At 47.6% G+C, this 15,185-nt stretch overlaps 1 protein-coding gene across 1 annotated transcript in view; it reads left to right on the top strand.

Moving 5' to 3' along the window:
- LOC128724836 (calcium uniporter protein, mitochondrial) overlaps positions 1 to 15,185 on the top strand; it is a gene marked incomplete at its 5' end in the record, with an annotated part of 69,290 nt that extends 54,105 nt beyond the window's left edge. The window contains 5 exons of the mRNA XM_053818558.1: positions 7,316 to 7,544; positions 11,961 to 12,066; positions 13,232 to 13,333; positions 13,417 to 13,620; positions 13,692 to 15,185. Of these exons, the coding sequence (XP_053674533.1) occupies positions 7,316 to 7,544; positions 11,961 to 12,066; positions 13,232 to 13,333; positions 13,417 to 13,620; positions 13,692 to 13,997 (947 nt within the window). The remainder of the gene's footprint in view (positions 1 to 7,315; positions 7,545 to 11,960; positions 12,067 to 13,231; positions 13,334 to 13,416; positions 13,621 to 13,691) is intronic.

Raw genomic sequence — 15,185 nt, 5'->3', positions numbered from 1 at the left:
ATGTAACAAACGAGCTTTCCGTTACTGCAAGGAGTTTTTTTTTCATCCCTTTACTCAAAGCTCTGTACCTTGGAGCTGTACTGCATTTGCTGTGACTCGTACTCGCCGTGTAACGAAAGAATAATGATGTACGAGTTGGTGCTGCTGCTGCCGTCTGGACGTCCTCCGTTGTCCGGGTCAGAAGGCTGCAAAGGATAAGCCAGCTGTTGGGTTGAAAAATGTGCGCTCTTGCATCCTCTTGCTGCGTACCGTTGCTAGTGGATTTTGGTCTATTTTATCGTTCAACTCCCAACTTCCAGTGGCTTTCGAGATGGCGGCCTCTTCACTGTATCTCTCGCTTGAAAGTGACTTCAGTGAGTGAAGGATAGCGACTCGACAGTGTGCTGGTAAGATGAATTTTACGGAGTCAGCTGCATTACTGTCTGCGGTGATGGAAGAAATCTTTTATTTTAAACGCACCATTACCATGGGGTCGCCCAGTGTCTCGGTGTGACCATTTCAAAGGAAGTTTATTTATGAGTTCACATTAAGTATGCTTCAAATTAGGCAGAAACTCGTCAAAAATGTGTGTGATTGATACACAACAGATAATTTAACTACAAAGCGATGTTTTATTTTGATGTAGAGATTCTCGTCATAGTTTCATCCTCGTTTTGAATGGACCGCCAATTTCTGCTATTCAGGGAAACAATTTCGTGGCAGGTATTCAACGTTCGCATACCTCATATCTGCTACTATTTGCAGCCCATATTGTGCATATCTGTCCATTGTAGAGGTTTTTGGTCGAATGAAAAAAAAACATCTAGATCAAATCGTTCCCGCTTCGAAGCGTCCGCTATTCTCAAACGGGCAAAATCTCGCGAGCCAGAAAAAAAATGAGGAATTCGAATCGCTCCCTTTCTTTCTGTCTCTTTTGCTCTCTCGCCATGGGGGACTCGTGAAACTATTTGCCAAGAATTTCGGACTGCAATCTGGTGCAGGCGAGCATTCAACCGTTCAGTTTGCCTGACTCGCCAAGCCCCGGTGCAACTGACGTGTGCATTAGAGTTCTCTCTCTCACTCTCCCCCTCTCTCTCTCTTTCTTTCACTCGTTTGCAAGCTCTTGAGAACGTCCTGCTTCAAGCACTCGGGACCCCACCTGTAAGGTAGCACAAGAACGGTAAATTCCGATTGCACAAACCCATCCCGGGTGCGATTAGTGGCCTTTCTAGCACCGGGAGCAGTGTCCGTTATCGAGAGAATATAGGGCATTCTCGTGCGTTCCGAACCATTGACCATACGCCCCTGCGCGGAGGAGGATGGTTCTGGTCGGATGCGGCGCTGAAACGGCTCCACCTAGAAAGGGAGATCTCCACAAACATCCGGACATCGGATGTCTGCGGTTTACCAACGGACAGAGGATGCGGCGGTCCCGGTTTGGACATTCGAATTCGATTCGCTTTCTCCATCGGTTAACCGGTGAAGAATTACTCTCCTATGAAGAACGTCCTTCCGGAAAGGGATAACATTAATAAAAGCGTTTAATTTTCACCCCTGGCTGGCTGCATCACAAAAGCGGAGAATTTTGTAGAGCTTTGCAGCGAATTCCAGTGTCTTTTCCAATTACTCACGTGGATTTAGGCGCATAAAGCGGAAAACAACACCCTGGGAAAATCACGGGTACTTTATCCGTTCCATCGTGGGGGCCGGCTCGAGTAGATCGAGCTTTGAGCCGCTTAATCATCTTCCCACCGTTAGCCGGCGAGAACTCCTTGGGAAAGCGCGACTCAAGAAGGCTCAAACTTTCATTTCGTCCCATCTTTTTCTCAAGGAGTGCTCTTGTGCTTGGAGCACGCTTCCGGTCGCGGGGTGACGGCAATTGCATTCCACGTCGCATTGTTGGGGCACCTGAAACGCCTTACGGGTAAACCGACACTACGCTACACCGACCATAGAGGTATGCTGGCATTTCCGCTCTGTATAGCGGAAAAGTTCATCTCAGGGTTTTCGCGGAACCATGGCGAGAAACCCCTCGAAAGCGGAAGCTCTAAACTATTAATTGTTTTTCGCTCCTCTGCCTTCTGACCAAGATCGGATGTGAAGGGCGTATCGATTCGAGCCAGCAGTGTTTCTCTGTTCGGTGGAATTTCTCGTAAATTAAGGAGTGCGATCATGTTAAGAGGCTTTTTAGACTCAATACGAACAGCGAACGTTTAACGTCCTTATTTACGATGGATGTCCTTAAAATTGTGTTAATATTTTTATCTATATTTTCCCAGTAAAAACACAAGTATTGAAACGAACAAATTCAAAAGACAAAAATATCATAATCGCGTATTTAAAATTGTTAAGCGGGCCTTTGAATTGTGAGCAAATTTTTGTGGTTTCTCGACTGAGGCTGAGTTCTTCGAGCCTTTAACACCACTTTAATCCCTCGTTTGATGTACATAATGCGGCAGCGGCAGCTGCTGCTTCGCGATGGCCCCCCGAAGCAACGTGCCCATAACGCCTCATGCCTCGTAAATATCGCTCTCCTGCGCAAGAACGGGAAGCATTACTGCATCCAGCTTCCGTTACGGACGGAGGCTGCTCGAAAAATATTCAATCAATGCGCTTCGAAAAGTCCAGTTATGCCGCCGGGCGGGTTTCCCGTTCTGCAGCAGCATCGCTCTGTGGCTCCTTCTTATCGGCTGCAACTCGGCAAGGCGCACGTTATCGCGCCCCACGGACGGATGGGGATTGGCGCGAACGAAAGGAGCGAAACCATGCATAGTGAGTAGTGGGTGTACGTTTTCTCGAGGGTGCAGTGCATCGGCATGCAGCATGCACATCTCGTTCACAGTTGTTATGGCCGAAACATCAAATAAACACCAGTGCCCTACTGCTGTGGAAGCGGACGCGAGATCGGTATCGGTCTGTTGGCACGAATGCGCCAAAGACGCAGACAAACAGGGTAAAGGGAAAGGGATGTATAATGCACATCCGCCCTCTCTCTCTCTTCCATTTTCACCTCCTTTAGGGGTGTGGAAAGCCGTCCTCCTTCGATGAGCCAGCCTGTAATAATCTGTTCACCCTCGCGCTCAACGTACTCGTACTTGCCACCACTGTCGGCGTTGCATGCGGCACTGCACGTGTGCAAATGTGTGCGTTTTGCAAATGTGCCTCTTTGGAGGAAAACTAGCTCCCCTTTCCACTTACACTCTCTCTTTCTCTCTCTTTCGCTGCCTTCCTCCTGCTTTGGTATTGGAAAATGCGCGGGTGCACGTGGTAATGAGCGCGCGGCTAATGTTTTAATTGATGGTGCACCTTGTTCGGTAGCTGTTTGCTTGCGTTTTGCTTTTCTACCGACAGAAAACAAACACCTCCGCCTTCGTTTTGTGCAGTTGCACCTCCTCCGAGACCGACTAGCCGCTTCCACACTGTAGTCCCCCGTACGATGCTTCCTTCGCACGTCGTTTTCGTTGTTATAACCGAAAGGGACACAATATCCGTTACTCGAGGGCCAATCCGGCTTCATCCTCCTTCGCGTGCATTGGCAGACCCATCGAGCGGGTTGTGCGGAATTGAATCATTAGCAGGAAATGTGCAATTTTGATTATGGAAAAGCTTCACAATCGAGCGCTTGCACCACACACCAACGGGATGCTAACGGGAGCACCGGGAACGGAAAGCTTTTATCGATTAACGGAGCGTCGCCGATTCGGGGCGATTGCAGCGCGTTTATTTGCACGTCTGATTGAGGGTTATAAATTTTGCGCTAAATTTTCAGTAGCACGACGACGGGAAACTATATTTGGTTAGTTAAAGCTCGTCGGCCGTTATTTCGTTGGCGTTTCATGTGGCACTAGGCTTCGGGCGCTAGGTTCGAGAGCGCTAAATGAGTTAGAACATTTTAATGAAGCGAGCACGCGTGCTAGAAGGGCGAAATAATTGTGCCACATGCTCGTCACTTCCTGGTACTGTGCTGTAACTTAAATCTAATGTTTACTACCCTCCACATGCGCTTATCCGATTAGTTTGTCGCCCTGCGGTCTCCACTTATGGGCTGGAGCATTTTATTACTTTTCTCCCCACTGCACAGTGAGGGAGCCTAGGTCGAACTGTGGTCATTTTTTTCTGGAAATTTTGGAACAATTCGTACCAAAAGTAGAAAGCTTCCGGCATTTCGGATCGCATTTTGATGCTTTATATTCCAGTGAGCTCAGAACCTTCTCCATCGATTAGCATGCATTTCTCCTTGGGTAGCTCGTTTTTCTGCCCTGTTTTTGATCACTTCAAAACCCACAGTGCCCTCACACAGCCGGTCGGCAGGCAACCCGGTAGCAGCAGGCATGTGGAGAACAATTTCATTAAAACTGTGCCCTTATCGACAAGCAACAATTTTCCCTCAGGTTCACTTCTATTACGCCATCTCTCTCTCTCTCTCTCTCTGGCTCACACTGCTCACAATTTATTCGAGCACTTTCGAGGCTTACATCGGTGTGCGCCGTGTGTCATACTTTCTAATTTAATAATTGAACACCTCCTGACTGAGAGGCGTGGGAGGGTGTGGCGTGTATTTGCCTCGATCGTGTCAAGCTTTTCCAATTTCGAGCCAACACACATCCGTGGTGGGCAGACGTGCACGATTACCATACGGCTTCCGGAAGCTGGGGCACGTGTCGATGTGTGGAAAACACCCCCAAAACACCCAAGCAAGGAAAGCTGTCCAACACCTGCCCGTGGCGTTTTCCACAGCTCGTTCTAAGTTGATAATTTATTTTTTGTTCCCTCTTGCTCTCTCTCTCTCTCTCTCTCTCTCTCTCTCTCTCTCTCCCGTGCGCGCGCTTTCGTTCTTTTTCTCACGGGCGTTAGCCGTAAGGACTCGTTTCCACGTTCTTCCTCGTGCTTGGGCTCATTTTTGATCGAAGGAAATTTGCAACGAAAAAGCAAGTGCTGGTTCGTGCCGCAATGTAACCACCGTGGCTATAACCGGAAAACATGACCCAAGGAAACATCGGGGGCTCGCCGAAGAACTTACAAGCTCCAGTTCCGTCGGTACGCGTTCCGTTTTCCACCCGGAAAACTCCCTCTCCCCACGGTGACAGACGTCTCTCGACGTTTGCAACGTTTTTCGTGTGGTGCTGCTTGAGCTCGGGAAAGCGAAACTACTGCCGTCGACTTCCATCCCAGGTTTCATCGTTCGTTGTCGACGGTGATGTTTTACACGCCAACGCCCGCACCTAGGCGCACCTTAGCTTCGCTCGTTTTTATTATTACTTCTGCTGGTGAAGTACTTCCCACGCCACCGTGGCTTGGCCGGTTATCGATTGATTCACGTGCGGTTTTCCAACACGTGTGGTAAAAGCGTATGGAACCGAAATTATTCCATGGTAACCATTTTGCGACCTTTTTATTTTAATCTATTTTCCCTCCTGGAAGTGTCCAATTGATTCACCATTTTCTGCATCGTTATGGCGGGGGTACTTGTAATGGTCGTTAAAATAATTTTCCTTCCCACTTAAGAGGATCTCGGAGGGGAATTCTTTGAAGGTTCCTTCCAGAGATGTCTAAGAAATAAGGTCGATAGATTGGGTTGCATATTTCAATTCCATTTTTTGGTGACGTTCATACGGAGAAGATTGTGTTACATTGATGCGAAATATTTTCAATAATTGATGGCAACTTTGTCATCACCTAATTTACTTATCGCGGTTGGAATCAATGCTGACTCAACCACTTTAATTAGAAGATTATCGCAACCCATTACCAACTCAGACTAAGCAGCTTCTGCCTATCAGTAGATTAATTGTATAGTCGTATATTTTCAAACCCAAGCAACCAAGTGTCAACTGGCGTTCGGAACGACCGCTGGAGCTCGGTATCGCAAACATCATTAAAACTACCAAATTTATGTCCCATAACGCGTTATTTATGCTGCGATAGGAAACCTCGAGAAAATGAAGAAAAGCAACCCGTAAAAACCCGTGCTCCGGTACCGGACAATCTGATCCCAAAACGCTGGAAGTTTCAACCGTACTTGGAAACAAATTTTCGGTGACAAAAGAATGTTGGGACCGTTTTAGGGCCTTGAAAAATATGCTTCTATTCAGGGTTTTTTCGCTCGATTTTACTTCCCTTAAAGCAAAGGGCCAACCGTGCCTACCCCCTTTCATGTGCTTTCAGAGAGAGAAGGGGCTGAAAAATGAGTCAAAAATAAATGCTTCAGAAACATTCGCCTCACCGAGGTTGACGTATTTTTTCCTGTCCTTCCTGTTTTGTTTTGGGGCGCTTTGAGCTTTCTACCCGCGCTCCGGGCTGCAAGTTTTCATCCTTGATCCTGGCGCACCCTACCGAGCCAAGGGGGATCCCGTTTGTCCTGCGGGGTTAATCAGCCGAATAGCCACGAGATTAGATTGGCCGATAAAGGAAATAAAAACGCCACAATGTTGCCGGCGTACGTACTAGTTGCACGGAAAGGACGACCCTGCTGGTTCCTTTTCCACGACGCTGCCAAGGTGTGCGGGTCGATTGTGGGTTACAAAAAAAAATAAAATGAAAAATAACCCTCGCCGTGGGTGGGGGAGGTTCTTCCTGTTGGTGGTGTACCGAGGGTGTGTGCATTCCTCAGGTGGATGAAATATCCTATTTTTCTTCACCCCGCGTTTTGCTGTGTTTGCTAGCAAATGCGGTTCGTGAGCTCAGAGGCTAGTTGAGAATGACGAAAGCCAAGTGTAAGGTGATGGTGATTGAAAGAAAAAAAACCCAGGTTCTCACAACAGGTCCATTTGTGTGAACCTCTTTTTTCAAAGCGGGCTGGTTTTGTCCGTGTCACGCAAGCACGCTGGAAGGATGGCAACAGCAGTAAATAGTTTGTTTTACGAGGTCACGAAAGTGTAAATGAACTGTTCCGGGGTTGGTTTGTGGCTGAGATGAGCAGTGTTCTGAGGGTGTAAGTAAGCTACAAAGCGTTCATAATCACCGAAAAAATATATGACTTAACTTCGATGCAGCATTTGTTAATTGATCACTTATTTATTCATGATCCTACCTTTTCGTGTGTATTGATCGTGCCAGTTGTAATTCTGATTGTGATGGTTTTGTTGAATCTTTTTTATTCTATGTTTTTTTTTTACAATGTAACTAATCGATGAAATAAACGACCACTCCTTTAGCGGTAGTTAAATTGCTGTTACCAGTATTTAATGCCACCGGACGCAAATGTTCTCGCTAAACTGACTTTGAAGCATTTTCCTTCGATTCGTCGGCACGAGGAGAATTTTAATTTTCGCGTGCACCCTTTATATTAAATTCCTTTCCCTGATTGCCTTCTTTCTCGGTTCTTTCTTTCTCGCAGAAGTCAGCGTGCGGTACTACCGCGGACTGCCCCACGTCACCGTGCCACTGCCCTCGCGGAACGAACGCTGCCAGTTCACGCTCCGACCGGTGACGCATTCCGTCGGTGACTTTCTCGAGATGCTGAAGGTGGAGGACCGCGGCATCGACCGGGCGGCCATCCTTAACCGCGACGGCGTCCGGATAGCGGCCGCGTGCTCCATCGAGAACTTGATGGATGACGAGTTTTGGTGAGTTTTCGCCGCCGTTGTTGAATAGTAGAACGTGTCGTGATCGTTTCGTGACCGTGCGCCATTAGCAGCGGCGCAGGCCGTGTTTGAGGCAGTAAAAAGCTAACCATTTTCCGCGCCGGTTGCATGTAGAAGATGCACTTTGCTGATTAAATTTCAAACGCCTCTCGATGCCGCCTTATCGCTTTCCCGCTGCCTTTGCTGGGCTTATCTTTTGTCATAGAAGGAGCAATATTTTTTTGCAGCTGCTGGTTCTTCGAAAAGCGTACCCTCTGGCAAAGAAAGGCAGCGCACCATCTTCGAACATCGGAAGGTACCGTTTTTCTGAAGCACGCTTTTTTACAGCACTTTCAATTGCATCCGGTTGTGGAGCGGCCAGAGAAAATGCGTGCTTCGACACGAGCTTTTCCCCGGTTAGCAAAGTCATCTATATTCAACAGCTCGCTCAAAAACGGATGGCTCTCCGGCGCTGGTTCTTTGGAATCTGAAGTCGCGTAAGAAACGTCTCGCAACGATGGAATGGCACGGAAGCGCTCCCAAATCGGCTCCTTAAGATAATTGACGTAGAGGATTTGCAATTAAATTAGATAACTTTCAATACGGTGCTCCATGTGCCCAGGAGAGCCTCCATTTGCGGCAGGATCTATTCATTAGGAGATTTATTCCGAGTGAAAGGTGTCATTGTGCTTGTAATTGTATTCAGCAGGGTTTGGTAAGGTGTTTGTGTAAGGAAAGGATCTGAAAGTGCAGCGGAAAAGGAGTGCGGCGTTATCTTCCATTCATTTTAAACATTGATCCCGGAGTTATTGAATTATGAATGAGATTTTACTTCCCATAGTATGGTTTGATTGGCAGACCGTGCTTTTTACTTTCTTATCACTGTTTTTCATCGTGTTTTAAAGGTGATCCCGGGCGAAAGAAAAAAAAAGTAATACACGATTTTAAGAATAAGTATTTTCCCCGAAATGGAATTCCATTTTTAAGGAACGTCAATAATGCAACCCACATCACATGGGTTGCGTACCTTCGGACTTGTTTTTCATCCTTCGCCGCCGTACAACACGTAGTAGACGTCATCAACCACCACATCACAGGATTTCACCGCCAATTCCACAGCACATCTAAAAATCATCACCACAAGCGTTCACCACCGGGCCCGTCCCAGACTCGCGCGTAAATCTTTTATCTCGTGTTGGTTTTTGGGTTCTGGTTTTGGCCAAAAAAAAAATGGACAAAAAGCTGCCATATGGAAAATTTCCTACGCAACGCCGTTCGGAATCGATTGGCCGTTTGAGAGAAGGACGAACTCCGGGTCGTAAGTTTGAAAATTAGTTAAAGCTCACCGTTGGCTTTGGCGGTGAACCCACGCGCGCGCAGAGGAGGATATCTTTGCATTCAATTTAATCCTCAAAAACCTCGAGGCTACCCTGAAAAACGACGACAGAAAATGGGTGGGAAAATCGGCTGCTCATTTCACTCTCTCCACCAACGGCACCAGGCACGGCGTCGAGGATACGCAAGACCCTGTGCGAGGGTTTGAATGTTCGCCGGCTTGGGAAAACGAGCAGGTCTACATCGAGATCCCATCGACAACTTTACGCCCACGGGCTCAGGAATTGGATAACTCAACCGTGCCAACGAGGGGCCGGGAAAGAACCCAACCGGAAGCAAGGTTTCTGGGGAGCGCTGGGCCCAATCGGACGGGAGCGAAAGTCAAAATCAGATTGGTTTTTTGATTGGACCCGATGGTTAGTTGGTTCGTGTCCAGGCACGTTTCCTGCCGTCGAGTCCTTGCTTGCTTTCTCCCCCGAGAGGCCAAAAACCCCCGTCCGGGCGGATTAATTTCATTCAGCGTTGCGGGAAAAATGTCGGTTGCGAGTTTTGAGATGAAAATCGGCCACACCATCATTGTGGAGGAGATGGGGTGACTCGCGAGGGAGGACAAAAAAACGAACAGGATTCCGGCCTTTTGGTTCACTGTTTGCTACGAGCAGAAATCTTACGCTCAACCACCGATAAGCATTAGCTGGCGTTTTCGGATAATTTTCCGTGGGTTTCATTCGTGTTTCGTTTGCCTTTGCTCCAACCAAACCAAACCAGCTCATGTTCGTATACCTTCCACCAGGCAAAAGCTGTGGCTTCTTATCGTGCGCGTACAATCGAGAGCGAAAATTAGTTTCCCCAACTGTGGGACCAGGTTTTCCCTTGTGTTCCGGGGGCACATACCAGAAACATGCCCCAATCTCGACCGGTAGCGGTGGTTTCGGCCCACCAAAGGGAGGACGTTGGTCGCTGGGCTTGATTCTTATAATTTATGGGCTGTGTGCTACGATCGCTCGGGTGCGCTGTACTCCACACAAAGGGATGTAATTAATAATCTCGGTGATTGGTTTTCGGACGTGGAAGCTCTTTTGCTACGAATCCTCAATACACGCTCCTCGTGAGCAGTGTATTGAACATTGATAAATGTGTTTGTTTGCCGCGGGAGTTGAACAAGTTAATGCATCTTTCCTCCGGCTAGTCGGGGTTTTTTCGAAGGGTGCATGTTTGCGCAACACATCGCTTCAACAAAAACACAAACACCCACTCGCTATGCTTTAGCAAAACATTCTCTTAAGTGTGCCATTACATGTCCGCAGCAACATCCCACTCCACGTACTGCCGTGTCAGCAAACCGAGTCACAGGAGAAGCGTCAGCTAAAGTGGCTTCACCTCCAGCGCCGGCTAAACCATCAATCATGCCTCACAAGTGACCCTCAAATGTCATCATTTCCTACTTCACCTTTTTCTGTACGGACATCCCGACGGCACCATCCTCCGGCGGCGTTTAGATTCAATCATATCTCGTCCACGCGCTGAACGGAGCTACATTACCATTAATGAGCTGTCAACCGCAGTAGCTAATCTTTCGATTCACTTTCACACTTTACGTGTCATTAATCCCGTTCCCCTTGATCGATTGCCATTACGATTACCGGCATTCGTGGACGCGAATCTGCGGTGGTTTGGGATTCGAATCCACTAAGCGGTAGAAAAAAGTCACCATGTCGATGCCGCGGGCGAGCGGTTGTATAAAATTGCACCATAAATCTTTCGATTTCGCGTATTCTCTCGCACTTTCAAGAATCGTCGGGTGTGCTAGATCGCACGGGGGCACCATTTGCAACCGTTGCAATTTCGATCAGGCATTGAACTAAAACTGCTCACGAAACCACTAGACAGAGCTATGAATAGTTAAGTGCTTGAAATCGATAGGCGAAATGAAATGCGCGGAAGATCGTGCGTTTGTAATTGATAAATGGAATGGAATGATTACGTGAATGGAAGGAAACTATAAGAAGTAGATAAAGTGTACCCTTTCTATTTGAGCTAAGATTATTCGGTAGCTTATTTCACGACAGAACCCGTTTCATGCAGATGTGTGCGCGCCGTTCTCCTTAGAATGCTTCTATAAAAGTATAAAAGGGTACCCCCACAGTATCAACCTTCCCCATCGCTCCAAAACTCACCCGTGTGGAAGTATGGAAATTCGAATCGCCGTACATTTCCGTTTGATCTATTATCTTTTCTTATCCCCTGCCCAGAAAGTTTCCCAAACATTTCCCCACGGTTGCCGGCGGCGTGTACGCCTTCCTTCCTGCGTGTCGACATCACTCCGACAGAAAGGAGGCCTGAAACCTTCTTTTCTTGTTGTTGTAAGGAAAGATGGAAGATAAAAAAAGCTTACGCACCTGGCGTCTGTGGAAAACTGGAAGCAGTGCAGGAAATTGATGCGAAAAAGGGGCCGATTAGTATTCTTGCGCTGAGAGCGCGTTCACGTGTTTGGCTTTTTGCCGATGGAGGCGCCTGGTCGTTCACGGTCGAAAGTGTTTAAAAATAAATCCCCCTCCCCCCGGTGGGGGGGGGTCTACCGAGGCAGGCCTTGAGGCCGGGGGTAGTACCGGGAGCACTTTAGCGCATCTGATTCTTCTCACGTTTGATAGAATTTTGTTGAACGAGGATTAATGCGTTTTTCTTACGCCCGCCACCGTAAAAAGGGGCTCCCATCGGGGCTGGATATCGCGCGATGCCAGATGGTGCTTCCGTCGATTGTTTACCTTCGTCGCTTCTATTTCAGAATCAATCGGGCTGGGAAGATCGGCAGCGGATGAACAATTTAATCGGATTAATTTAGAAACGGGCTCGGGCCTGATAATGCACGGGCCAATAAAAAACGAAGCTTTCACTTTGGCTCTTCAAAACAGGGAAGTTCGGATGGATTACGATAAGGATAAGATCGATCGAGAAGTGTTTTTTTTTTGGGGGGGAAAGAAATATAAAAAAACCAGCCAGCAGACACCATGCTAGAAATTGCATTGTACCGTAACGCGCTCGATTTATCTCACACAATCCCCGTAAACGTCGCTTTCTTTCCAGGCTGCATCTGAACGACAGACAATACTACGTTAAGCCACCGAAACGTGAAAAAATTACCTCAGAAGAAATCACTAGACTAGGAGACGTGCAGGCACTCGTATCACAGGTAAGGACGTGCAGCTCGGTGTTTTCATTCTCTACCGCGCTCTTTTGAGTTTGATTGTCCTCTCTATCGCGCCTGTAAGGTGAAGCGAAAAGGACGGTCCATTCCGTTTGACATAAATGAATGTGAAATCCATTTCATAAATGCAATCCACAACAGGCGGTAAAACGGACGAACACAAGTGTCCATTCTATTGCACTTTGGGTGGCTGTTTTTTTTATTATTTCATTCCATCGCGCGCTGCTTCTCCGTCGTGCAACGTGAAGTTTGCCCGTGGGAATGCATTGCAGCCTGTCGTTTCTCTTCGCATTAGTTTCGACACGAAAAAAAGCACACGGGGAATGGTGGCACGAAGAATGCGAAAACGTTTTCCACTTGTTTGGGGGCTTAGGTTTTCCACCATTATGGCGGAGAATGTTATTCCGCTTGTCGAGTAATTTGTAGTGCTCAACCAGCTCTTTAAATATTCTTTTTTTTTCCCTGCCATCGACGAATTCAAGCGTTTGTCGTAGCAATTCTGCTTTAGATGCTCTTTTGAAAGGGCTTCCTGTAATTTATTTTTCTAGCCTCTCGCATCTGGGTACGACAACGCCATGGTTATATAAAAGCCCCCCTTTTTTGCTCCATTTCGCAAACGTGCAAGCAATCACAACGCGGTAAACAGTAAACTCATTAAATTTACACCTTTCCTAACGCTAAGTGTAGCCTAGCGTCCCATTTGCGCGCCTAAATTCCTTCCTAAATGGGTTTCGCGTACTCCGTCCGGACCGTGAACCCGCTCACTGGACCGTGCAAACAATGGACCCCTGTGGGGGGGGCAAAAGCAAGCATACCAGCCCTTTAAAGGGCTCGCCCCCTCGCACAAAATTTCCCTTCCGGGAATTAAGGCCGTGAAAAATGGCCCGTCTTGTTGTGCTTCTCGTATTCCGTGCCATGATTGAACGGCGATCCACGTGGATCCCATGGCGCATGGGGAGCAATTTAACCGTTTGCTAATTAATCGTTCCTATCGAACAAATTGAACCTCGTGTCCCCGGTGAGCGCGGAAAAGAGGCATGTAGCATTTGGGGGAACCCGTGCTTAGATCGATGCTGGAAATCTGCGATACAACGAGTAACTCTTTTGTTTTCGTGTGGCCCCCTTTTTTCCTTACTTTTTTTTATGGCAGCTGTACGAAGCCTTGCACGTGGGCGAGTACCAGATCCAGAAGGAACGCGAACTGAACGGCAAGCTGGAGCAGCTGAACGAGAAGCTCGGCCCGCTGGAAGTGGTAAGTGTGAACGTTTTCGGCCCACCATCTGGGGCTTTTATTAATGGCTTTTCCTGTTCCATTTCCTTTCCGTTGCATTACAGAAAAAGACCGAGCTAGATCTGAAGGCGGCCCGCAAGACGAACGCCCTGACCTGGGTCGGGTTGGGCCTAATGTCGGTACAGTTCGGGGTGCTGGCCCGGTTGACCTGGTGGGAGTACTCCTGGGATATCATGGAACCGGTGACGTACTTCGTCACGTACGGTACGGCCATGGCCGCGTACGCTTACTTCGTCCTTACGAAGCAGGTAGGTCGTGCATTCCGCGCCAACTGTCATGGATCTGCTTACACAACTTCCTCTTTGTTCGGTCCTTTCAGGAGTACATGCTACCGGACGTGAAAGACCGGCAGCATCTGATCACGCTGCACAAGGCGGCGAAAAAGGCGGGCGTAAATTTGGCCGAATACAACGACATCAAGCGGCAGATCGCGGAGATCGAGTACGATCTACGCCGGCTGCGTGATCCCCTGTACATGCATCTACCGGCGAGCCCGCCGAAAAGCCTCACGTACAGCCAGAGCGAGATCACCTCCGCGAAAAAGGCCAGAATTGCGGCTGCCGACGGGACCGCTTCTGCTGTGAACCGCAGCTCACTCGGCAGTGGGCTTAAGAGCACAAACTAATCACCGATTTGGTCAGAAAAGGATCCCTAGAGAAGTGGAGGCGGTGTGGCGTGGTGGAAATTTTGGCGCATGGCCAAGTGAAGAGGGTTCAATGCTAACATTCGGTACATGCTTAAGATGATGGCAGCAAACGAAAAGGTGGAAAAAGATAGCGAAACAACGTGAAATGGTTGTCGCAGCTCGAATTATCACAATCCCCCACAATCAAAGTCCAATACTGCATGAAAAAAGACGGGCAACACACGTTGATCGTCTGAATGCGTGCACACTTAAATACGCACAACCGGGTATATACACTAGAAGATGTGAGATGGCATAATTGCGCGAAAAGCGTTGAAAATTACACGGCGTACGAGGCATTCACGCCGCAATGTGCAAGTGATTGGAAAGAATCTTGCCCGAGGAAAGGAGCAATACGTTTCGTAGCGATGCACGGACGGCTCTAGGATCTTACGGTACGTGTGCCTACAGTTTTTTTTTGTTACACTACTGCTCGTGCTAACACTACCTACGGTGAGGGCCAGGTACTTATCGTACATCACACAGGAAAAGCCAGCAGCCATGCTGGTGCGCAACATCAGACAGCCCCGGTCGGATTGTTTCCGTTGTAGTTTCGTTGTAGTTGTGTTTGTTTTTTCTTTGTATCGGTTTCTAACAAACTTGTGTTGCGTCTTTAGTTTATATACCATATGCTCTATGTTAAATTATTATTCTCCGTTTCGGGAAAGCGCACGTTCTCAGCACAGTTCACCACGTGTAAACCGACCAACAGTGCAATGTTGTGCATTTTTGTTTTATTTCCGAATCATTTTATCGAATGCCACTCAGCAAAACGTGTATTGTGTATGATCGCGTTTACCTACCACGAGAGGGACGAGTTTTCAACTTGTGTGTTAAAGTATATTTTATATTTTGTCGTGTAATAGAATCTCTGTCGGAGAAGAACCTCATATGTTTGTATCTGCTTCGTTTGTAGCGTTATAATTAAGCAAAATCGCAACACTTGTATGTGTAAAGTAACCACATTGGAGTTACCTCCTAGCGGAAAGTACGTGCACTTGACGAGATATATTTGATTGAATGAAAAAGGCGCTCAAAGCGTGTCATATATTAGGAAAAAAAACGAATGTAAACGCTTAATTTGTATGTTTTTCTTAGTGTCAACATGGGTTTGAAATAAATCAACAC

This window comes from Anopheles nili, chromosome 3 (genome assembly GCF_943737925.1).
Source record: "Anopheles nili chromosome 3, idAnoNiliSN_F5_01, whole genome shotgun sequence".
NCBI classification, from domain to species: domain Eukaryota; kingdom Metazoa; phylum Arthropoda; class Insecta; order Diptera; family Culicidae; genus Anopheles; species Anopheles nili.
The sequence above is the reverse complement of the archived record's forward strand: the minus strand, read 5'-3'. Positions and strand labels throughout refer to the sequence as shown.